We start from the raw sequence: 24,932 nt of genomic DNA on the forward strand, positions 1-24,932 counted from the left end.
CCACTAGGTAGCTGCCTGCCTCGTCACTGAGCAAAACCGCCACTTCCTTGGAGCATGAATAAGTAAGACCTTTTTGTGTACCTTTGAAAAAGTGGTGATTTGTTTACAAACCCGCTTCAATTTCGATGGGTTCATGCTTGTCACATAATGCCCTTAACTCTTCAGCCACGTGCATTGGAGGTATTCAACCACAAAGTACTACTTTGTGAGAACCCCCACAATAGGCCTGATTACGCCAATGGTCCGTTTTAATTAGTTTTAATTGGTTTTAATTAGTACGTGGTGGTAACTGAATTGCATTTTGAATGAACAAGTAACTGTAACTAATTACTGTTTTTCAGTAATTCTCAACACCGATGATAAGAAATACAGCACTTTGACTTTTTCCTCAGGTGTACGTCTTTCCTTTGCCATCAGGGTTGAGTGACGGCAAACCCTCCAATCTAAACACGTTTGATTAGCAACTGCATTCTGGCTGGATTAAGTTTTTCCTTCTGGGGGTAGAGAGGGTTTTGATTCCTTGGGCAAGACGAAGTGTCCTTGGGTAAGACTACCTATCGGTGTGTGAGTGAGTGAAAAATACATTGTAAAGTGCTTGTGAAGGTCTTCATCGACTTGAAAAGAGCTATGAAAATGCAGACCATCTCCCATTCTCGTATCCTCGGCGGTAAATGGAGAGGGAGTGGGCGGGACAAGCAATGTCATTACAGATGACAGCGAGCAATCGTCGCACTTCCATAATTCCATCAGCGGTCGGGCAACGACATTATCGGCCGGCAAACTCCTCTCTGTGTCAATAAGTCGCTCAGCAGGACGCTTCCTGTTTGGAAGATTCCTTTTCCTGCTTTATTGAGCGTCCGGGAGGTGACATTTGAGTCCTTTTGAGTTCATGACAGCTTCTCTGCACGTGTTCGAGCGAATATATTTCATCAAATGGAGTGTTTGATGTGTTTTGTAAAAGAAGGTTTTGTGTTTTTGTGTGTGTGCACATGTGTGGCGTGCCTGCATGCACAGTGGGTGTGAAATTAAACATTGTTGGTCTTTTGTTTTTTTCAGATATGGGACTGTAAAATAAGCTCCTTGAACTTTAGGAAAAGGCTAAAAATTTCTCAGAGGTAAAATGAACTATATATATAAATATATATACTTCTGCGATTGGCAGTTCAGGGTGTCCCCTGCCCACTGCCCGATGATTGCTGGGATGGGCTCCAGCACCCCCGCGACCCTACTGAGGATAAGCGGTGCAGCTAATGAGATGAGATGAGATATATATACTTATGTGTTGTATTGGAAATAGTTTTCTTCCAAACAAATCGTTGACCTGTTGAAAATAATAAGTGTGTTGTCTAGGAAGCTGCCTTACCTTTGACGATGAGATCAGCATAGTTGGACACTCCGGATCCCCCGTTGGTGCGTATGACACAGCGGTAGCGACCAGTGCCACGCTGCGAGGTGTCGCCCACGCTGACAGTGGAAGAGAAACGCCGGTGGTTGACTACCCGAGTCACCATCAGGGCTGTGTCCTTCCCATTCCACTGCTGCTCCCAGTACAAACACATTAACATGTATCAGCCGCGCTGGCCATGTTAGCCATGGACAAGAGATAATGAGGTTCACAACATAACAATACCAGATGAGGATTTTATTCTGGGCTTTTATGTTGCAATATGAACCCATTCAACATTTTTTCAGGCGTTTGTGCTCAGTTCACTATATACAGTATATATATATATATATATATATATATATATATATATATATATATATATATATATATATATATACACCGTATTTTCCGCACTATAAGGCGCACCTAAAAGCCTTTATTTTTTTCAAAAGCTGACCATGCGCCTTAAAATACAGTGCGCCTTATATATGCCTCAATATTAAGTCGCAAAGTCTTGCAACTAAGGCAAGCAGCCGCCGACTAGATTTTCCCCCGAAGACGAAGTATGCTGGGATTTATATACCGGCGTTTCATTTCCTAACCAATGTGTCAATCATCATTTGAATCAGTCACTATTGGCTAAAGTTATTCGGAGGTAAAGGGGGCGGATCCTTTTTATCATTTACAGGCTCACATAGGCTAAAGGGGCGAAACAAAGCCTGCAATTGGCCGAAAAAGATGATTGTGAATCACACGTTGGGTTGCACTACGGCATAGAGAAAACATTTTTTACTATTCTGTATTTGTAAATATTTTACTCTCTTGGATTTACTACACTTACGGTTGTAAGAAGACCATGGTTATGTATCATTATTGAACGGGATGGCTGCAAGAGAAATTAGGTGAGCTATGCGGCTTTATATTTTCCCGGTATCTTGTTTTAGAATGATCTTGATGTTTCTGTGATGAGTCTATTTTTAAACTAAATTCAATTCAAAGTGTTTATTTTCATATACACAGTAAAGAACCCAGTTAACAGTAAAGTTACGAATTTATACTGATTATTATCATTATTATTATTATTATTATTACTATTTTAATTAGCAAGAAGAAGTCTGGTGCCAACGAAGACACACTATCGGTGGGCAATCTTCTGGAAATTGCAATGTTTCCAACTCCTAAGGCAGTTATTCAGATGTTCCTGACAATTCCAATAAGCAGCTGTAGCTGCTAAAGGTATTTCAGCACATTTTCCTCATGCTGAAGGTTTGAGTTGTTCCTTGCCCGCATGTTGGTTTAAGATCAGGTAATTGTAATTGTGTAATCGTAATCCTGTGCAGTTCTTTGAGACATTTTTGTGATTAAGGGCTATATAAATAAATGTGACTTGACTTGATTACATTGGCTCCATACCTGGCTTCAAATGACCACTCGTCTAAAAAGACTCAAGCACCTGGTTGTGATGGTGATTGAAAAAGCTGTGTTTGACCAAGTGCAACACTAAAACGTTTTTGAGAGCTTTGCAACCATCAAGGTCAGGCGACTCAGCTTAATCAGTAAAGTGTTGGGTGGGAATTATAAAGTGTTGAATAGAATGCATCATTATCTAGTTTCATGCTTCTTCTGTATGTGTCAGTTTGTGTGTACTCTGTTACAAATAAATGAGTAAAAACTGGGCATGGCGTAATGATAGTGTTTATGCTAACCACAAAGTGTAATGTGATCTTCACAAATGGGAAGTGACACTCCTGAATAGTGTTGAATTATCATTAATCACTTTAAGAGAAAAAAAACATGAATCAGCCAGAAACTCGAGGTGCACAGCACCCCCCAAAGCTGTGAACGTAAAATCGCCTCCACTCCATGTCCTCCTTGCGAGTTTAAAATACATTGATTTCTCCTTGTTTTGAGTGTCTTATAAAGTTTAAACCAATCCAGCTTACCATTCCTCCTTAATAATTTTTTTAGGCTTTACATTTTTTTTCCTTAAACTGTTTTTCTAACTCGTATTCATTTTTTGCAACTTTTTCGTTTTTTTTTTTTTTTTTACGACAACTCCTGCTAAATTGTCTTTATATTTACGTTGCAGTAATATAATTGTCTCAATCCAGCACTCGGGTTCCATCTTGATCACTATCTCTCTCCTTTCTGTTGTCCATCAAAACATCTCAACCTTAGCCTATTTGGTAAATTTCAGGTTCAATTTTCCTCCTCACAGCATCAATCAGTTGTCTTGTTTTCCCTCCTATCACGACTCTCCTTTGTCACTATTTTAAATGTGGGGTTAGAAAAAACTTGAGGTATTTTGACCATGAAATGTACAAGCCTTTACAGTGTTATAACTCTGTCATATCCTTTTTTTCCCTTCCAACCACTCAGAATGTTTAGGGGGACCTTAGCTTTGTGTGAATATCTGCTCTTTTATGCCCTCCGTGGAGTGTTTTTGGTATGCTTTTTTTCTATGATAACTCATCAAAACCATCAAATAGACCAAAATATGTTGAGAAAAAAACTCCCAAGGGTTAAGCTCTCTTTTTTCTTGGCTCTGTGCTAGTTCATTGTTTTCCATGTCACGTACCAAGCACTCTTCTCTCAGAATCTTGTTATTCCAGTGCATCAAACCCGTTCCTGCATCCTAGATCAATAGTACTGACTGACAAACTTTGGGAGTGTCGCCCTTGCTGTTTGGACTTACAGGAACACCCACCCCTTGCCTGCATTTCGGACAACGATCGTTGCCTCTCTACCTTACTTCCTGTATACCAAACCCTGCCAAAATAAAAGTCCTCCGTCTACTGTACCAGTCTTAGTTTCTGCACTTTTCATCTGCACCACCACAACGGTTTATTGTATTGAGAATCATGCTGTACGTTATTATTAAAAAATTGAAAGCCTGATGGAGGCAAAATAGAGGTACAGACCTGCAGCCAGAGTTTGTCATGCTGTGACCACTTTCCTCCAGCCGTACACTGGAAGGACGCATTTTGACCCACATTCACTTCCACGTTCTGAAGTCGCAGGAAGTGAGGTGCTTTTCCTGAAAAGAGAAAAAAAATCTCAATGTCTTAAAACCAAAAGACGTGTGGCCAGCTTTCCAGGGAAGTGCAATATTTTCTGCATGTTTTGTTTTCATTGCGGGCACACAGAAAATTTCAGATAGTGAAAAAGTCACCAAAAATAATATCTGTACATGGTATATTCCTGTTGTGTCAAACATGCAAATGCACTAAATTCCACAAATCCATGTAAATCCTTATAGAAATATAATGTATATATGCTAAAGACATGCCATATACATTAAATATGACAGAAAAAGTAAATTGGAACTTTACAGTTGATAAGTTTATTCTATTTTTAATATTGGATACCAGCTAAGGAGATTGCATATGTAGCAAGTATTTAGTGAACTCTATCGTATTTATAAAGGTGTTACAAAACGTACACCCTCTATACATGGGCTGGTAACTAGAAAAATATATTTGACTACTGGAGGGCTGGAAAACAGTAAATAAAGACCAAGGACAAAGGGCGCACCTGATTATAAGCCGCACCCACCACATTTTAAGAGGAAAACCGATTTTGTACTTACACAAGCCGCACCTGTATATAAGCCGCATGCGCCCACATTAAAAAATGTAACACAAACACAAAATTTAGCCAAACCCGCGATTGAAACTAAATGTCCTTCATTAATGTACACAGTCCAAAAATCACAGCTGGCAAAATGAACGGAATATGATACCGGTACTTAAGGTTTGATGCAGACCTGCAGAGTTCCGGTCCTGTTGAAAGTAATCCAAGGAAAAAAGTGTATATTTCCAAAAGTAAGGGTGGAAAAAATATATATCCACTATTGTCCGCCGCGTCCACAAATAGGTCTCTCTGTTCCTCACCTTTACCCCACTTCCCGTCACCCCGCGTTTGTTCCGCCCCTTCTTTTTCATTCGCCCGTGCAAAACATATCAGAATAAGTGTCTAAAATGAATACAAATAAATACATTACAAAAATATACAGTTGCAAATACATATTATACATGGTTACACATATTTACAAAGAAAGACGGTACACCAAGAGAGTTTTCAAAGCTTTAATAATAATAATAATATAACTTTCATCCCAAACGGTGCCTGTGACAGGGCAGTTAATGGTAGCAACACGCTAGCAACACGCTCGCAACACAGTAAACGGGTCTGTTTAAAAAACATACCGTACTTGTAAAAATCACAGTAAACCGTCCTCATCTTCCTCCATAGAACTGAAGCCATCAAAGTCGTCTTCCTCAGTGTCGGAAAAAACTTTCGTCATATAGACATCGTCCCATGCTCCCTTATGGCAAAACACGGTAGCAACACGCTCGCAACACAATAAATGGGTCTGGTAAAAAAAAAACATACCGTACTAGTAAAAATCACGGTAAACCATCCTCATCTTCCTTATGTGCTGCATCATGTGCCTTTCTTTTTGCATTTTCATGATGAGTGTATGTTTACACTAATTTAATATATGCACAAGCCAAGAAGTTGCAGTCTTCCTCGGCGCATATATTCCACCGATCTAAATCTTACCTTTTGTACTCGAGCGCCGCTGGCGGCCGTTAGAAAAATTACATAAATTGGCCGCATCATTGAATAAGCCGCAGGGTTGAATGTTTGGGAAAAAAGTAGCGGCTTATAGTCTGGAATTTATGGTATTTCACTTTAGGCAAGAAAATATATAGAACAATAAAATGAGAATATACAATGAAAGAAACCCCAAAAACCAACATTTACAAACTGCAGTTATGGAAGAAAAATATCAGTGTGTAGAATCCCTTTTATCAACGAAACGCTAAAATGGCCGTTTCTCCTAAATGGAGTTCATGAACGATGAACAACCAAGCTCCAGAGTCCTCTGGTTTATGGGTTTATGTGAGTATTGTTGTAGTGCAATTGTTTAATGAAAGGTCTTTTTTGGCAACGCTTGAGAGGGTGGGAAAATTATTGCCAGGCTTTGGCGTCTTATACCAGACCAGGGCTGGAGGGAGATTGAAAGAAGAAATTTTCTTATGCTCCTTGCTTTACCCCTCAGCTGGCCATCCATACTAAGATTGGGCACCTGACCAGTTCAATTACTCTTGAGGGAAATAAACTATTAGGGTCTGACCTACCTCCTACCACCAAAGAGCTCCAACCTGGATTTGAACTGGGAACAGATGTGGCCAATTATCTCCAACCCTTTAAAAGGACATTTTTAACATTACATGCTGTCGGCTCACTGTCATTTCATTCCAACACCTGGCCAGGTTTGTTTGTGCTTCTTTACGGTTACTTTGCTCATTGGAGATTCCATTTACAGTTTTGTTGTTTCTACTTTGAACTTTCTGGTTTTGGAATTTTTGATTTTCTGTTTTTATAATGGGCATTTTGTTAATTGTTTAGTGTCCACATCTCTATTTGGTACTTTGGTCCTGATTTTGTGTAGGTCAGCAGTGCACGGTGGGAATGGCAGCCTGTCACTAACCCGAATTTTCAAAAGGATGTCAATCACAATTATGGTCATTTTAAGTAATGTTTTTTTCAATCCTAGTTCCAAAAGTGAGCCACATTTTTGCTATCAGTTCGATTATTTGCATTTTTTTTCCAATTTTTTTTAGTAAAACAGTTAAACCATAGTGTGTGTGTGTGTGTGTGTGTGTGTGTGTGTGTGTGTGTGTGTGTGTGTGTGTGTGTGTGTGTGTGTGAGATAGAATTGGTACGTGTGAATCACATTGTAAAGCACTTTAGGAGGTCTTCTGCGACATGAAAAGTGCTATATAAATGCAGACCATTTACCATTAACAATAGTGAATTACATTTTGAAAGAAGATCTGACAATTGCTTTTTCAGATTTTGGAACGTACCTGATAAGTTTATTCTGATTTTAATATTAGACACCTGCAAAGGAGATTTTACAATTATTACGCACTATTGTTTGTTGTTTTTACTATGAACTGTTGACATCATTGTCAGGATCGGTCAATTATGATGCTATTCTTTGATACGACACCATTTAGGGCGGATCTGCTTTTGTAACCTAGAAGTTTTAATAAAAAGGATGGGTTTAGGGGAGGGCTTTTAGAACAGTCTGCAATTTCTTATCAGAAGTTTGGGCTCCCCTATTCTCCTTGCAAGTTCAAAATACTTCTCTCCTTATTTTAAATGTCTACTAAACCTAAAATGTGTCAGTATTGGACAATAAATTTCATGTCAGTATGTAACATGAACAATGATGTGTTCATTGTTTCTAAATGCTTCAATTACGGCCTCTAAAAGTCAAATTTGATGTCATTATGCTGAAATTACTTAATAAAATGCAAACGAGCAGAGGCTTTTACGCTACATAACAGTTGGATTAAACATAGATAAGTGATATTCCATAGGCTAAGTGTAATGTTTGGCATTAAATACGTTTTAAATATGCAGCTTTAGTGCGCTTTAAAAAATGTATGGCTTAGATATGATAGAAATGAACAGATTTTATGTTTTAAATGCAAAATGATCATGGCACATTCAAGGTCCACACCTTCCACTTTGTTTGAGGCAACTTTCTTGTCAAAATTGAGCGATGAAAACCCTGAGTTAGGACCTTCTTCCAGCCTAACTGCAATCCATCTCCAAGCCTGAATCCGTGTGTGCGTGTAAGCGGATGATACTCATTGGGGCTGCAAATTTGTGCAGGGTCAGCGAACACAACACACACAACACACATTCACTTACGACAAGGATGAGCCAGAACTCGAATGTCGTCAACGGCGATGACTCCCGGATGACCCTGGACGGAAACGGCTTCAAATATTACCTGGGGAAGTACAGGAAAGGATCAAGACGAAAGACAAGAATGAGAGTTGAAACAAATGAGAAAAAGGCGAGCCGTTGCTAACCATTTGTGTCTAGCTGTGTCTGGTTGTGTCTCATTTCTTATTATTTCTTTAGCAAGGGTTGGGAGCGTTACTTTAAAATTTTAATCCAATACAGTTACTAGTTGCCTGTTGAAAAATGTAACCAGTAATGTATGTCAGACCCACTTGCGTTGCGTTTCTCACAACTTTTATTGGAAAAAAGAGAAAGGGTTGCGCCCACGATGCGGTGATTGCTGGACGCGGGAAGCAGATCACTCTGAACCCGGAAGTGGATCTTCCGTGGCGAGCGATGGCGGTGTCGGGAACAGAAATACGGTTCAGTAGCCGGGTCAGGAGAGTAGACGTGGTTGGGGACAAAAGAGGTCGAAAGCAGGGATGGGAGAGTAGGCGTGGTCAGGACAAAAATAGGTCGAAGCCGGGAGACAGACAGGAGCAAAAAACAGGTAGGAGTCAGGGTCGAAAGAAGGCTTGCCGAGTGTTAACTGAGGTCCGCAGACGGACTGACAAAAGGGGACAGATAGGAGTGGGTAAAAATAGGGACAGGGAGCCAATCAGAGTTCGAGGCAGTTGGCGCCAAAGGAGCGGGCACAGGTGATACACATCGGTAATCAAGACAATGTAATCCCAATACTATATTATTGAAGTAATCTAACTAGATTACTTTGGATTACTCAATACCAAATATGCTAATAAAAGGCTAAAACAATATAAAGAAAATTAGTTGTGTTTAACATAAATGAACAACATAACCTTGATAAAGAACTGGAGAAAAACAATGTTAGGTAGTTGATATTAGTCCTATAAAAAAGTGCTCCGATTGTAAGCACGTAGTATAGTTAATTAAGCAAAAATTAAAAACATTCTTTCACATGTCAGACAAAGTATGCTCTTTATTAGTTTCTGTTAAGAGGACATTTAGAATCCAATATAGCTTTAAACAAACCGTTTGTCTACTTTCTAAATTTTTAAGAAACGTTTTTACTTGTTTGAATGGGTATGCCAAAACTCTTGAAAGTACAGTATTCAAATTTCCTAGGCTAAAGTAATTATTCTCACAAAATAATCGATTTTAAACAACTACAAAATACCAAAAAAAGGTAATTAATCAAATTTAGTAAATGTCCTCAAGCTTCTCAGGAGGTGGCACCAATACGCCAAAAAAACAAAAACAAAAAAAAAAGAATAGGTCGCTGATGACCTCTACTTGTGACTCCAAGAGCCAAGAAGAAATCTGCAGGCTCAAGAGCGTTCATTTGGGCCCAGGTGCTGTGGAATGCTGCGGCCTACGAGATAAGATTTGCAACCTTATTGAAAGTGTATAGTCTTAACTTTAGATTTGCATTCTATATCTTATGACTGATTCTGACTTCATGTATTTGTTTTCCTGTCCTTTCCTGCTGCCTGGCTGGTGGCTGAGTGAAGGATTAGAACGAACCCAGACGAGAAAGGGGACCAGCACCTGGACCAAAGGCATGTCATCTTTTGCATTGACTGGCTGACTGAGATGGGAAGCGGCATTGTTGCTTTCTTGGACAATTTCTGTTATTACTTAATAATAATAATAATAATAATTTCCTTGTATTGTCATTCTGTGTAACAATGTACACAGAACGAAATGTCGATTGCATCTGACCCGATGCAGCCGCAGCCAAGAGAGGGCGCCGCCGACCACTTTTAAGTCTTAGGAATGACTCGGCCGGGGCGCGAACCCGAACCTCCCAGTCTCAAAGCGGGCGCCTTACTTGCGTTTATTGTTCATGTTAACTATGTCTGTTGAAATACAAATTGGAAAAATCCAGTAAATTCGTGTTTTTCTGTATTGCCTTAATGATAATATTTCTGACCAAAAATCAATTTTAGTAATGAGTGTATTTTTTATGTTCCAAATCTCTAAAATATGTTGTGTCCTAGAGTGAACTGTAATTTATTTTGTAATTTTGATGATATGATTAATAAACATGTTAAACATCTTTTACAGTAAACATCGTATATTGGCTTATTCTTCATCACATGAGTAGTAATGGCTTACTTGAGCATATAATCCTGTAGGATTATTTTTCTTTTGTACTATCTCCGCTGTATTTTGTAGTATTTCCATATTGGAATGTTTTTTGTATATCTGTAGTATTTTTATAGCACAGTGTTACTGTAGTTTTAGTTTGTAGTATCTTTGAGATATTTCCATCTGAGAATTTTTGTAGTATCGCTGAAGGTGTAATTCACAGTATTTCTGTTATAATCTTCTTGTAGTAGTAGTTTTGTAGTAATATTTCTTTACTAAATTTTTATTTTATAGTATTATATATTGGTATTGTTTTAGTATTTCAGCAGAAGTATAATTGAAAAGCTATCACAACCAAAAACAGACACAGGACCCAAAAGCGCTCGTTTTCTAAGTTTTTATTGATAAAGAGGGAGTGCAGGGCTTGCTTCCACGATCCGATGGTTGACGGACAAGGGTAGCAGGAGACGTGGAAGTGGCAATTCTGTGTCGAGCGAGGAGGGTCGAAGACAGGCAGGAAATACAAGTCGTTAGCCGGGACTGGAGAGCAAGGACGGTGTCAAGTTCGGAAACAAGGTCGGCAACGGGAGTCAGACAAGTAGCAGTGCAAAACAGGTCGGATAACGGGAAGGCAGAACAGAGCAGAGTCAGGTCCGGAAACAGGTTGGCAACGGGTAACAGGCAGAGAAAAACAGGGCAGGAACAGAGTCTGACGTGAGAGCTTGCCGAGCTGGGAGCAACGGTTCGCATAACGATCTGACAGGGATCTTTTGGAAGCCGGGGATTTAAAAGGAGTTCAACATATATCAATCAGCTGTCAGGGCTGTTTGCGCCAATTAAGCAGTCACAGGTGCTCTGAATCGGCAATCATGACAAAAGCAGTATATTAGTAGTTTTTTTAGTAATTTTTTGTAGTATTTCCACAGTAGGATTCATGTCGAATTTCCTTAGTATTTTTTAAATATTAACGTTGTTTTCTTTTTGTAGTATATAATTATGTAGTAGCATTTAGTAATATATAGTATTACTGTACTAGTATTTTCGTAGTAATTCTATAATTGTTTTTAATTTTCAGAATGAAAGCAAAATAATATATGAGGTCCCTCTTTTCAAGCTCTATATTTGATATTTAGTTTTGTAGTTATTGTGTAGCATTTTTGTTGTATTTCTATAGTTTTTCTTTTGAGTGGACACACAAAGGGGACAATGTTGGCACCAAAAAAGTCAACCACCCTTGGGGGCCCCCTACTGGTTGCAGGGCCCAAAGCAGCCGCTTAGCTCGCTTATGTCTTGGGCTGCCTCTGCTTGGCACATTCGCTTAACACACGAAAGGTCCCTGATTGAAATGTGTTGGCCTAAGAGTGATGGGAGCCACCAGGCTGTACTTTCCCAAGACACACCACAGGAAATGGTACCCCTATGACCATAGTGGTTAAGGGATCTAACCCACCAATGTGTGAATTGGTAAATAAATGTTACAGAATTATATTCTGAGCTGGATCAACACATTTCTCTTAGAGATTGAAAGTCCCTCTTTCAGATGAAATGTTGAAAACATTGAATGTTTTAGATATTTTGTGTGAAGGTTACCATGCTGTAAGGGCACATAATAGTAAGAATGACTAATTTATTTTTTGTACTTGATTGGTTTCAGTCAAGGGGTTAACGAGTCGCTCTTTTCTAAGGTTTTAATTTGGCCACCAGGGGCCACAGCAGGACATTGGCATTTTCCAACCAAATATTTAATGGAAATGGGTCAAAGCCTTCCTTATGCTTGACATCCTTTTTAAAATTCAGCAGAGTGACAGACTGCCATTCCCACTGTGCTCTGCTGACCCTCACGTACATGAGTGCGCACACAGACCCACACAGACCTGTACTTGTCAACCATGTGACTGTTTGGCCTGAATGCCAACAATTTCATCTTGGAAGGTAGCAAAATATGTGTATTAGAATCAGAATCAATTTGATCATAATTGTATTTCTACAACGAGATTACGGTTGCACTCAAGTTAGCCAAAAAATATACAATACAAAGACTTATGTATAGAAAAATATATAAAATGTGTTCACCTCTAATATAAAGTATTTACATCTGAAATTAGAATTATACACAACCGGGATTATTGCACTTAACCGGGATATTGCACTCAAAACCATAACAGTCAATGTGACAAATGAAAAATCTTCCGTTGCACCAAGTTATGGAAATTAAGTCGAGTGTAATTAAGTAAACAGTAAATCCTTGAACTGTACAAAAAATAATACAATAAAGAACATATCTGAAATAAAATACTTTGTCTGTAAATAATACTTCTGCTAGATAACTGTTTTAGAATTATTATAATTATTACTAGAATTATTTGTGTGTATAAAACTCCGCGCACAACTAGCGCCAACCGCTTAGGGGCTTTGGCTTTGACGCCTTTAGGCTGCAGAATAGCAACGGCGCTGTGCCCCTGCACACCTGAAGCTGTTTTCGGCTATGCCGATTTCTATGTTGCCTAGTTCATGTGTTTTCGGACATGTGAGCATTCAAAATAGTGACTACCACAGAGTCAGTTAGCGATTAAGAAGACGAGCACGTATTTTACGTAAAATGGGACCTCTGTATTTCTAGACGACAGCACCAGGGCAACCTTATGGTAGAGAATGGTACCAGAATGCAACAAAGAAGTGATAAATCGTTATTTTGTTTTATTGTCATTGAAGGTTCATGTTGTAGCGGACCTAATTACATTCACTTTTTATTTTTCCATGAGGATTAAAGAATACTCCTGTGTGATCTGACAATGACTCAGATGATGGTAAAAGAGAACTGTACCCTTTTGGATGGATAACTTTCACAACTGTTCAAGTTGGATGTATGAATTCAGGACTTCATTTAGTGGTGAAAAAGTGTAAATATTGTGAGTATTTAGTACTATCAAACCTCCTGTAATGTTTTACAGTTGTACCTCTATATCTGTGGTCACCAACATGGTGCTCACGATAGGATGGCCTCCAGGACAACTGAGGTGCCCGCAGACAAGCTCTGGAAATAGCTTACCACTGGTAGGTCATTGTGATTTTCCAGTATAATGATTTTTATTGTGGGCTTGACTGAGTCTATTTAACCATACTTCCAATTATTAATAGCATAGTAACAACATAGTATTAACATGATACAGTAATTTGTTTTCTTTAGAAATAAATATCAAACTAGATGCCCTTAATGCCAATTAGTAACAAAAAACAGCTCTAGGTTTGGAAGAGGTTTGAGACCCCTGCTCTATATGTAACCGCGGTGTACGTGTCCCACCAAAGATCCACATTCACGCTGGACTGGATGATGAGGTTTTTATTATTACAGTTTCTGCAAATGGATGAGTCACAACATTAGCTTTTTCTGCTGGGTCTGATCTCTTTGATCTCTTTGTAGTACTCTGGTTAAACTAACAACGAACCCCGCCTCCTGGTCACATGTTAGAAGCCAAAACCAAACCCCACCCCATACCAGCAGATGGCACTGTTGGACTCAGCATTGCAGGACATTTACCAAAAACTATACACATATTTTAGCAGGAATTTCAATAAAATAAAAGTTATTAATACACCCGTTACATACACCCCCCTGAAATTCTGCTAAATATGGGAGTGCTACACTAAACAGAAAAAAAAATCACAGCCGAAACGGCAAATACTGATGAAAAAGACACGAAAACTGGTACAGTATTACAAGGAACAAACTGAAGTGCATGTCAGTTCTAAAACTCTCCCAAAAAAGGAGTGTGAAAAGAAAGGAGGCGATCAAACTCCTAACTAAGCACAGACTCAAAGATGCCTGTTACATCTCTGAAATATCAAACATTGTTCCTGTAGTTGTAAGTGCTCACATAGGCACAATTCTTGTTTCTTACTCAAGCTTTGTTACTTAAACTGAAAGTGTATCTCTACTGAACTTAAATTAGGAACTAGCAGATATCGCAGACAGAGGAGTGTCACCTACCAACTGGTCATTCATCTGACAAATTAGACGACTAGGAGGCCTGATGGACTGGCGGACCCTAAGACCATAACGGTCAGGTTGAGCACAATTAACCTGAGCTTGAAGGTCTGGGACAGTCAAGTCTAAACAGTCAGTATTAGGGGAGTCTGCGTCCGGATAGTCAGTGTTAAATGGGGTCTCGTCTGGGAGGCCCATACCCAAAGGGATCATGTTTTCAGAGCACTGTGATGGGCTTTCCGTATTGTCACTTGAAGTATGGTCAACATCTTGTTCGGGGATGTGCTGACTTCCTCGACTGGATGTATCAACTGTGAGAGAGTCGGACTGGGCATCAGATCTGCTGTCTAGTGAGTTATCCTCCACTTCTGGATGAACTTGCTCTTCACCTGCCTGTATCACCCAGTTTACTGTACGGACATCACTGTCTTCAACCGCGTCAGGTAAATCAGGGCATACATCACTTCCGTGCATAGCAGCGTCACACCCTGAGTGTTCAGATTCGCTGGCCAGATCATCCTCACAGGGCAAGAAGCTAACAGAGAGCAGCAAATTCCTGTGAACTACCTTCTCTTTGCCTGTCAGACAATCCTTGACTCTATAGACATTGAGATCAGGCTTGACTGATATGACTTCATACGGGGTCGACTCCCACTTATCTGCAACTTTGCGTTTCCCCGGGACACCTCTGTTGGCGATCAACACCCGGTCTCCCACGACGAGGGGTGATCCTTTGGCCCTACGGTTGTACAGCTTGGCATGGCGAGTCTGTTCTCTGAGAGTATTCCTCTGTACAATCTGAGCAGCTTCATGTAGATCTTTCTTCAGATGGCGTACAAAGTCAGAATAGCTGACAACAGCATCATTGGTATTTGCATGTTGAAACATGACATCGACAGGGAGACGAGGGATTCTACCAAACACTAGGTAAAACGGTGCAAACCCTGTTGTCTCATGCTCTGTGCAGTTATAGCAGAATGTGAGCTGCTGCAGCATTTGTGGCCACTTTGCTTTGGGCTGAGGGGGAAGGGTTCTGATCATATCTCCCAATGTTCGGTTAAATCGTTCTGCAATTCCATTTCCCATGGGGTGGTACGGAGTCGTATGGGATTTCTCCACCCCTGCCATCTCTAGAAGCTCTTTGATCAGTTTGCTCTCAAAATTAGCTCCCTGATCAGAGTGGATACGCCGTGGGAAACCATAGACAAGGAAGAAATCCTGCCACAGACGGCGAGCAACTTGTTTGGCGGTTTGATTCCTGCAAGGGAAGGCATGCGCCATCTTGGAGAAATGATCAGTTACGACCAGGACATCTACAGACTTGTTCTCTTGCTCAGCAGTCCAAAAGTCTATACAGACCAACTCCATAGGCTCAGAGGTGACTATGTTCTTGAGTGGTGCACGGTTGTGTGGTTCCGGTGTTTTCCCTACTACACAGCGCTGACAGGATTTAACATAATTCACAACATCACGTTCCATGCCATTCCAGAAGAATCTTTGCCTCACCAGAGACAAAGTACGGTTCTGGCCTTGGTGACCTGCTGAGTCATGTAAACCTTGAAGGACTTTCTGTTTCAATGAATCAGGCACCACAAACTGGAAGATTTTCTTGGCCATGTGAGGATCTTTCCTTATTTTGTAGAGCATGCCATTCTGTATGGTGAGTCTGCTCCAATGCTTCAGTAATTTCATCACACTAGGCGACTCGACAGCTCTCTCACGCCTGGTAGGTCTCTTGTGTCTATGCACAAAGTACATGGTTCTGCTTATTGTGTTGTCCTGTTCTTGTAAACCAACTAGCTGACTCTGTGGGAGTGCTGTTGACTGATCTCCCTTCTGCAGAAGATTGAAGTTGGCATCTGTTCCCATCACTTGACCCACGCCACCAGTGGACTGAGCATTGAGGACAGCAGCAACTTCTTCTGATGTCACAGAACCATTGGAGCCTGATGGAATTGCCCTTTTTACTGACTCGTCTGATGTCCCAGCACTCTCGTCTACAACAGCGTGACAATTGTTGGATACTCTGAACACCTCTTGCACAGTACTGTTGTTCACCCCGTTGACTTGGTCCAAGAGCGAGGTATAGGGCTCGGTAACAAGGCGATGACCCACACATGACCGTACAAATGGCTCACGGCTCAGAGCGTCGGCTACGATGTTTTTTGGGCCGGGAATGTACTTCAGGTCAAAATTGTATGCAGCTAGCTTCGCTACCCACCGCTGTTCACACGCATCAAGTCTTGGTTTGGTCAAAATGTATGTCAGTGGGTTATTGTCGGTCCACGTGGTAAAGTGTCTTCCTTTCAACCAATGGCTGAATTTATCACATACCGCCCATTTCAAGGCAAGAAATTCGAGCCTGTGTGCAGGGTAGTTGAGCTGGGAGCGAGAGAGCGTCTTACTTGCAAAGGCGACTGGTCTGGCTACTTTTCCACCAGGTGGCAGCTGTGACAGGACTGCTCCAATCCCATCAAAGGATGCGTCGACAGCCAGAATAAACGGCGCATCAAAATCTGGGTGGGCCAGAGTGACACCTGTCACAAGGTCGTGCTTCAGTGTTTCAAAGGCGTTCTGGCATGCATCGGACCAATCTGCAGGCGTCAGCTTCACTTGACCTTTCTTGCGGGCTCTCTTGCGCTTATGCTTGTCACCAGATTCAGATGTGAGCCTGAACAGAGGTTTTGCCTTTGCAGAACATGCTTCAATGAAGCTTTGGAAATACATCACCATGCCTAAAAAAGATCTGATTTTACTAGGGCATGGCGTCTTGCCATCCGACTCCATTAGATCAGCAGCTTGTACGTCATTTATCGCTCTCACCTTCTCGGGGTCAGTCCGAATTCCATCCTCACTGATGACATGCCCAAGAAATTTCACAGTCCGTCTGAGGAAAAAACACTTTTTGGGTGCGAGCTTGAGGTTGTGTTCCTTGAGGCGAGTAAACACCATCTGCAGGCGTTGGAGTGCAACTTCCTCTGTAGGGGCAAACACCATCAGATCGTCGAGGTAACATAATAGGCTCATGAAATTCTGATCACCGAATATCGACATCATCATCCTCATAAATGTTGCTGGGCTGTTGCAAAGTCCCTGAGGGAGCCGGTTGTACTCGTGAAGCCCGAATGGTGACGAGAATGCCGTGTACTTTTTGTCATCAGGGTGCAAGGGGACATTGTAGTAGCCTGACGTCAGGTCCATTGTGGAGAAAAAGGCATTTCCCCCAAGTGCGGCCAAAGCATCAGCTTGATGCGGTAGTGGGTAGGCATCCTTTATGGTTCTTGCATTAAGCCTTCTGAAATCAGTACATACCCTTAGTTCTCCATTCCGCTTCCATATGAGAACAAGCGCAGATGCATAGTCGCTAGTTGACTTCTGAATAATTCCTTTCTCTTCCATCTCGTTCAGAGTCGTCCTCAGTTTTTCATACTGACTTGGTGGTATACGTCTGTAGGGTAGACGGAATGGCTTATCATCAACAAGGTGGATACGATGTACAAACTCTTTGGCCTCTCCACAGTCCATCTTATGGCGAGAGAAGATTGACTCGAATTGTTCGATGATATGGAGGAGCTTGTCTTTACACTGCAGCGAAACCTCACATGACTTCAGGTCAATGTCTTGCAGTCCCAGAGCTTCCAATGTACGCATCATGTCCTCTTCTGACCTGGGTCGGACCTCTTTGCTCTGTACACTCTGCACGTTGCACTTGACCTCCTCTGCATTGGGCAGGTCTTCCGCTGCGATACAAGGAGACACATCTGCAATTTTCCTGTTTCTTCTCAGCACCACAACTCTGTCCGTGGGATTAAAGACTTTAACAGGTACCCATCCATCTCCCCAGAGTGGAGTAACAACTCTTCCGACAAGGACTTGTCTGGGCCCAGCCTTTGATTGGGTTGGCTCAACGACCACTGTGCTGCCCGCAGACGTCCCGGCCAACTCAGGTAACTTGCCCCAAATAACGTACTCGGTCCGTGGATTCAGCGTCACGCAACTCTTGATTTTTACTGTCCCTACTTTGTCTGGAATGCAGTCACCTCTCCATCTCTCTGTGTTAGAAAGCATTGACAGGAATTGACTGTGGTTATCGGACAGACCGTTGTCAGGAGTGGAAACTAATCTCCAATAGCCATCAGTACTTTTCAATTGAGTCAAAATATATTTGATGGCATTGCTGCCAAGGATCATCTGTTCTGTCTGGCCTGGCACCACCATTACTGGTATTATCATTTGGCACCCGTAAACTGTGACGTGAATGTCGTACATATCTCTGGGAGAAACTTGGTGTCCACCGCAGCCTACAATGACATAATCATCGGCCGTGTAACTCATCATATCAGGGAATTGCTGCAGGAGGGACTTAGCCGTGTCCTCACTTACTGTACAAGCCATCGACCCACTGTCCAACAGCGCTCTGAAAGTGGGGCCTTCTTGCACAAGTACAGGTGTGTAAAACAGTTCGTCAGTCTCCGCTATTCTCTGAAACCCCTGAAAGATCAGCTTCTTCGATGGAGGTATCTTGTTGCTATACATCTCATAAATTGATTTATTATCTTGCATGTCAGGCTTCACATTAGTGGTGGGAGGTATACTCAGTTGATCTGCACTGTTCTCCCCTAAGCGCAGATCAGTTAGTTTCCCTGAGGCAGCGGGACAACTTTCGTCACTGGACAATCACGTCGAGAATGCCCTGGGGCATGGCAGTGAAAGCAAAGGTTTTTGTCTCGGCAATGAGAGAGAGCACTGTGTTCGACCTCTTTGCAAATGATACATGGCTTGGCAGTGAAACCATTGATTCTGGCTCCAGGTCGCCTGGTTGGAGCTCCCCCTCTCTCTTGAAACTGGTTCGAGGTAACACGTATCAGAACTTTCTCCAACATACTAATAACGTCCGTTAGAGAGACATACTGTGGGCTCGAAGTCTGAGGTGGCTCGTGCACGAGGGTTGGACCATGGTTCACCTCAGCTTTGTGTACTGCAATTTCCGCTATATTCGCAGGTTGTTGTAGGGAATTTGCTTTGTAGCTCTTCTCAGCGTGGTATTCATTCAGCACCTCTAGTACCTCACATGCTGACCACTTTTCGATGGTTTTTGATCTGTAAGTGAGTGCCAGTTCCTTGCATGGGCAGTTCCTAATAAACATGCGAGTAACCTCTATTTCAGGGTTGTCAAGTGTTTTGCCCTGCTCACTCAAGCACTCAGAGGCAAGGTCAGCTGCTCTGTTTAGTCTCAGCCAGTAGTCATAGGGGTCTTCCTGGTCTTTGGGCAAAGTTGAATAAAAGTCAGCTAAAGGGACAGCAGAGTACTTGGTACAGCTAAAGTATTTCCTGAGAAGACTATAAATCATGTCAGGGCGGGTATAGACGTCTATATTACTGTTTCTAATGCCAAACCTAACTACATCTTTAGCTTTTCCTCTCAAATGTATAAGGATTTCCTCTGCTTGCTCTTCAAGTCTCACATTACTCCTTTTAATAAATGTCCTCATTAGATCTTCCCACTCATGTATTGTTATTGAGTCTGAGCCATCCCCAATAAATGACGGCGGTTCCTTAACCTTTCTCTGCGTAACCACCTGACTCAATCTGTTTGCTACATCTTGTGTGGCAGCAGCGTTAGGAGCTACTATATTATGTGACTGAATATTTGTGAATATGCTATCAGCCAATTTATGTCCTATCTCCTGAATAATATTTTTCATCTGATCAGCTACACCCTCAGAAATGTCACTCGTGCTCTGATTAAACATGTTTCGAATATGTAAATGAGTCAAAATCACAAAATAAATCAGTAGCCTGAGTAACACGTCACTGTATAGCAATTTTAAATACTGTGAGCTGATGGCTTCATGAAACGATGTGGCAGGTAGGACAGTCCTCGGTTCGGAGAGTTTGAATGAAGTCACGGGTCACGGCACCAATGTAACCGCGGTGTACGTGTCCCACCAAAGATCCACATTCACGCTGGACTGGATGATGAGGTTTTTATTATTACAGTTTCTGCAAATGGATGAGTCACAACATTAGCTTTTTCTGCTGGGTCTGATCTCTTTGATCTCTTTGTAGTACTCTGGTTAAACTAACAACGAACCCCGCCTCCTGGTCACATGTTAGAAGCCAAAACCAAACCCCACCCCATACCAGCAGATGGCACTGTTGGACTCAGCATTGCAGGACATTTACCAAAAACTATACACATATTTTAGCAGGAATTTCAATAAAATAAAAGTTATTAATACACCCGTTACATATATACTAGCACTTCTAGACACAAGAATTTAAATATGCGGGATTTATTTGGAAAAAAATCTAGCCCAACATGCAAAGGAAAATTTCAATTTCAGACTAGCACTAAAGATTGCTTGAGACTGCTCAGGCTCAAGGCCGCTCACAGCCATCATCAGCTCGGCCAATTTGCACATGTGCCTCCCATCAACAACAAAGGGGTTGTATGTACTACAGTAGAGGTACACACAAAGAAAAAGGTGTCTGTGAGTATGTTATTGTATCTTTAGTTTTAAGTGTAGAGTAAGTGCTTACGTATCATCAACAGTTTTGTGCTCACCACACCACCCTCATCCCTCCGCCCCCAACTCCTCCGGTACCATGCACTTACTTCTGTTGCGGCTACTCACTTAATGATAAGTGCTCCTAAAAGACACATTTTATTTCCTTAATATCATCGTACTCATCTTATTACTGCATTGGTCAAGGTTTTGTGGTGGACCCAAATGATGGAAGCTGGGAAAGGTGTTCAAAAAATCATCAATAAAGTAACAAACAAATGGTCAAAATCAATAATACTGTTTGAAAAAGAAAAACAAGAAACAAACCTCAGAAACCAGGATATAACTGCAAAAAGGTGATATTATTGGTGGAAAATGGATGTGGAAAATTAAATTAAACAGACAACAGGTGCTGTCCAAAATGTCCTTAAGAAGGGTCATGCTAATAAGGGACAGGTGTGTTAAATCACCCCATACCGTTTATATGCCCTCGAATGGATTGAGGAGTGCCAGACCCTAAGAGTATTTCTTATGTTGAATTACTATTTGAATATGTTTTAGTGATCAGGAAGAATATATGATAAGAATATTTAGGGTTAACTTGGATGTTTTACACGAGCAATTTGAGCAACAAGCACGATCCTGGAACGAATTAGTCTCATATGAAGAGGTACCATTGTACATGAACCATTTTTGCAAAATGATGGCAATTTTTAGTAATTGTTTTTAGACATCTCTGTGATTTTTTGTATTGTGTTGTGGGAAAGGACAGCTTGCAGATTGCCTAAGTGAGGGGTCGGCAACCCAAAATGTTTAAAGAACCATATTAAACGAAAAGAAACAAAAAACAAATTTTCTTTATACAAACCTTCTAATGAACACATCTCATGCTCTGTGTATCTATTTTAGCTTAATTAGCTACTATCAAAGTGACTAAGTTTATTTCTGTGAAGAATGATGCACCACATGACTACTCCATTGTAGGAAACCTCCTCAAGTTTAACGTCAAATAATTATTAGTTAATTAAAGTATGTTTTATTTGTTTGATAAAATAAAATACAAAATGCAATAAAGAAATCCAATTTTTAATGTTATTTTGATATTCGTGAAAAAAATGGAACTTGCATAACGTGCCCCCTATCTGCATAACAAAAAGAGTGCAGTAATATGTAGTTTGCATTTATCAAAATAAAAATGCAGCTTTTTGATTAGGCAAAAAAAATAAAATAACATCTATGCCGATTAAGTTTGATGTCCGAGCAAATTTCAACCGAGTTAGTGCATATGTAAAATACAGCATGATAATAAGAATATAAATAATAATATTAGTAATAATAGTAATAATAGGGCAGCACAGCGACGCAGTGGTTAAAGCGTGTGCAGCACAATTCGGAGGTCATGGGTTCAAATCCAGCTACCGGACTTGTGCGGAGTTTGTATGTTCTCCCCGTGCTTGTGTGGGTTTCCTTCGGGCACTCCGGTTTCCTCCCACATTCTAAAAAACATGCATTTCAGGTGAATTGGCCGGTCCAGATTGTCCCTAGCTGTGAATGAGCGAGTGAGTTGTCTGTCCCTGTGTGCCCTGCGACTGGCTGGCAACCAGTTCAGGGTGTCCCCTGCCCACTGCCTGGAGATAGCTGGGATGGGCTCCAGCACCCCTGCGACCCTACTGAGGATAAGCGGTACAGATAATGGATGGATGGATGGATAATAATAATAAAATATTCAAGTGTCATTGAAAATACATATTGACAAAAATCTGAATTTACTTAATAAAAACTGCTACTTTGTTACAAAAAGTGCTTGTGTTTGTGTTCAAGAGTGTAGACCTGATAGGAGTTGGGCCAGAAGGTGGAGATAGCGAGTTCGGCCTTTAGCCATCCGTCTGTGATGGTGTCGCTGACGTTCCACACAGGGTTGCTCTGAACGCCGCCATTCACCTGAACAGAATGGTTGGTGCACTTCACATTGCTATTCATCTCATTCACAACACTTCTCTTTCCACTTCAAGCTTAGCTACAGAGTTGGGCACGTTAGCTTAAAAACAAATTAGTAACAGTTACTCACTACATCTTCCAAAACTGAGTTAGTAACTGGTAAGGTAACAATCTCCCGTAAATTAAAAAAAAAAAAAAAGTTGATGTATGTCAAAGAATTCAAAGTTTTCTGAGCATTATACGAGGTGAATAGAGAAGAACAGACTGGTAGTTCTGTTATAGAACCTTGTATTCATTTGTATTTATTGCTCCTCACCAGCAACAGATTTATCTTACATTTAGAGTACAAAAAATATAACCAGTAAGCAATATAATAGAATAACTATCAGCAGTAAACATTATAATAACATAACAATCAGCAGTAAACAATATAAGGTAAATTTAATAAATTCAATCTAATTGTCAGAACATGAGACTACTGGTCAAGTAGACATTGCCTTCTGTACTTCAAGTAATTTGTTTACAATAAAAGTCAATTGTAAAATGATATTAATGATTAGTTTCACTCTAGAATAAATCACAGTTTTTCGTCAGACAGCTGTTCATGTATTTTCACATACCAGTAGAAAACAGTTTAACAATGTTTAACAATGCAGTGTAAAATAAATATATCAAACTCTCACAACCTGAGACAACTGATCAAGTAGAAATGTGCCACTGCACTTCAAATATATTGTTCACAACATCATCTCTATCATTCCCCTCTCTCTATCCCTCCATCCCGCAGTTTTGGAACAATTAGCATTAAAAAACACTGAGAAAGAATCCTACAAGAGTTTACCCAAATTAAGAATTGTGAATTCAATAGTGCTATTACTTGTGATATTACAGTAGGACGATCTCCATTGTGTGACTTCATCAAGCACTCATTGTTTTTTGCTATTGTAGATGGCTGTTGTGTCAGATTGAATGAAAGCCGTGTTCAAGTTTGTATGTGGTTGGTGAATAAATATGCCAAAAGGCTGACCGAGGATGTCCTGCTTATTTTCGATCATTTCTACTAGACAAAGTAACGCACTGCTTTTGACCCTAAGTAACGGTAACGGCGGAAAAAATCTTAGTTAGATTACCCCGTTACTGAAAAAAAAAAGTACGCCATTACGCATTATTCCCAACACTCCTTAGCTCATTTTACTAGCAGCACACACACACACACACACGCACGCACGCACGCACACACACACACACACACTTATGCAAGTATTGACCTTGATGTAGACATTAAGGGTGCCAGGGCTGGCGCCGTCACGGCCTGATATGGAGTAGAGGAAGTCGATGCAGTGGGTGTCGTTTTCCTTCAATTTGGGCATGTAGAGATGCGCACGTTGACCCGATGCCCGGCCAGAAGCGTTCACTGCCATAATGCCACCTGCCGGCAGGCATGAATACAAAAAATACATCAGACATTTTGTTTTGTTGGACAAGGGAAACGTCTGAAACATGTATGCCCTGGAGCATCTGAGCCAGTTAGCCTGGTGTAGCAGCATTCCTTTAATTTGAGATGTTTTCTGACTGTAAATCCCTTTTGATCTGCTTTTGAAGTCCCAACTCGGTTCGTTTCCCCTGTTTTTTTTTTTTGATTGGTGTTGTAAATTCAGGCCTGGGCAATATGACAAAAATTGTTTTCACGATAAAACATTTCTCCCGATAATTATCGCGAAAATTATCACGTCTTTTTTTTCCTTTCATATTTTAAGTCGAATTTTTGCCCCCAATTGACAGTTGAAAAAATCTGATGCTGCTTTAACCAATCTGTAATATAAGAACAAAAATGCACGGTGCAAAACTATTAAACAGCATTACACAAATAAGAGGAACATTAGTGAAGCGTGAAGTGAACACCTTCTCAGAGGGAGAGCTGGTTGCAAGGATGCCCTCATGGAACGTCATTTTTTAGGGCCCCTGGTGCTTGTTAAAGTTCCGTTAGCACTCGTTTGCGGCTGAATTGTTTTTCCTTCAGCATATTCTGGCGGGCGATACTCTTTTAAATGGTGGCATAAGTTTGTAGTGGTCTCAGCCGCAAAGTTTGTAGTGCATATCGCCGTTTTTTTTTTTTAATCAGACTCTAAGTAGCCAAAATACCAAACAAGTCAGAATGATGGACCTCCCCTGTCTATGACTCTTTCAGAATGTTTTAAGTGGGTATGCTGGGTGTTATCCTTCGTCTCTTGAT

The 24,932-nt window shown here is 40.9% G+C and overlaps 1 protein-coding gene across 10 annotated transcripts in view; it reads right to left on the minus strand.

The window, feature by feature from the left end:
- The window catches only part of ptprt (protein tyrosine phosphatase receptor type T), a 348,208-nt gene that overhangs the window by 256,402 nt on the left and 66,874 nt on the right, over positions 1-24,932 (minus strand). For all 10 annotated transcript variants that reach the window (XM_088337483.1, XM_088337481.1, XM_088337480.1 and 7 more), the window contains exons 3-7: positions 23,968-24,128; positions 22,592-22,702; positions 8,123-8,204; positions 4,309-4,424; positions 1,364-1,538 (exon numbers count right to left, since the gene is read on the minus strand). In XM_088337483.1, the coding sequence (XP_088193609.1) occupies positions 1,364-1,538; positions 4,309-4,424; positions 8,123-8,204; positions 22,592-22,702; positions 23,968-24,128 (645 nt within the window). The remainder of the gene's footprint in view (positions 1-1,363; positions 1,539-4,308; positions 4,425-8,122; positions 8,205-22,591; positions 22,703-23,967; positions 24,129-24,932) is intronic.

The sequence above is a fragment of the Urocampus carinirostris genome, chromosome 6 (genome assembly GCF_059441175.1).
Source record: "Urocampus carinirostris isolate Australia breed hairy pipefish chromosome 6, RoL_Ucar_1.0, whole genome shotgun sequence".
NCBI lineage: Eukaryota > Metazoa > Chordata > Actinopteri > Syngnathiformes > Syngnathidae > Urocampus > Urocampus carinirostris.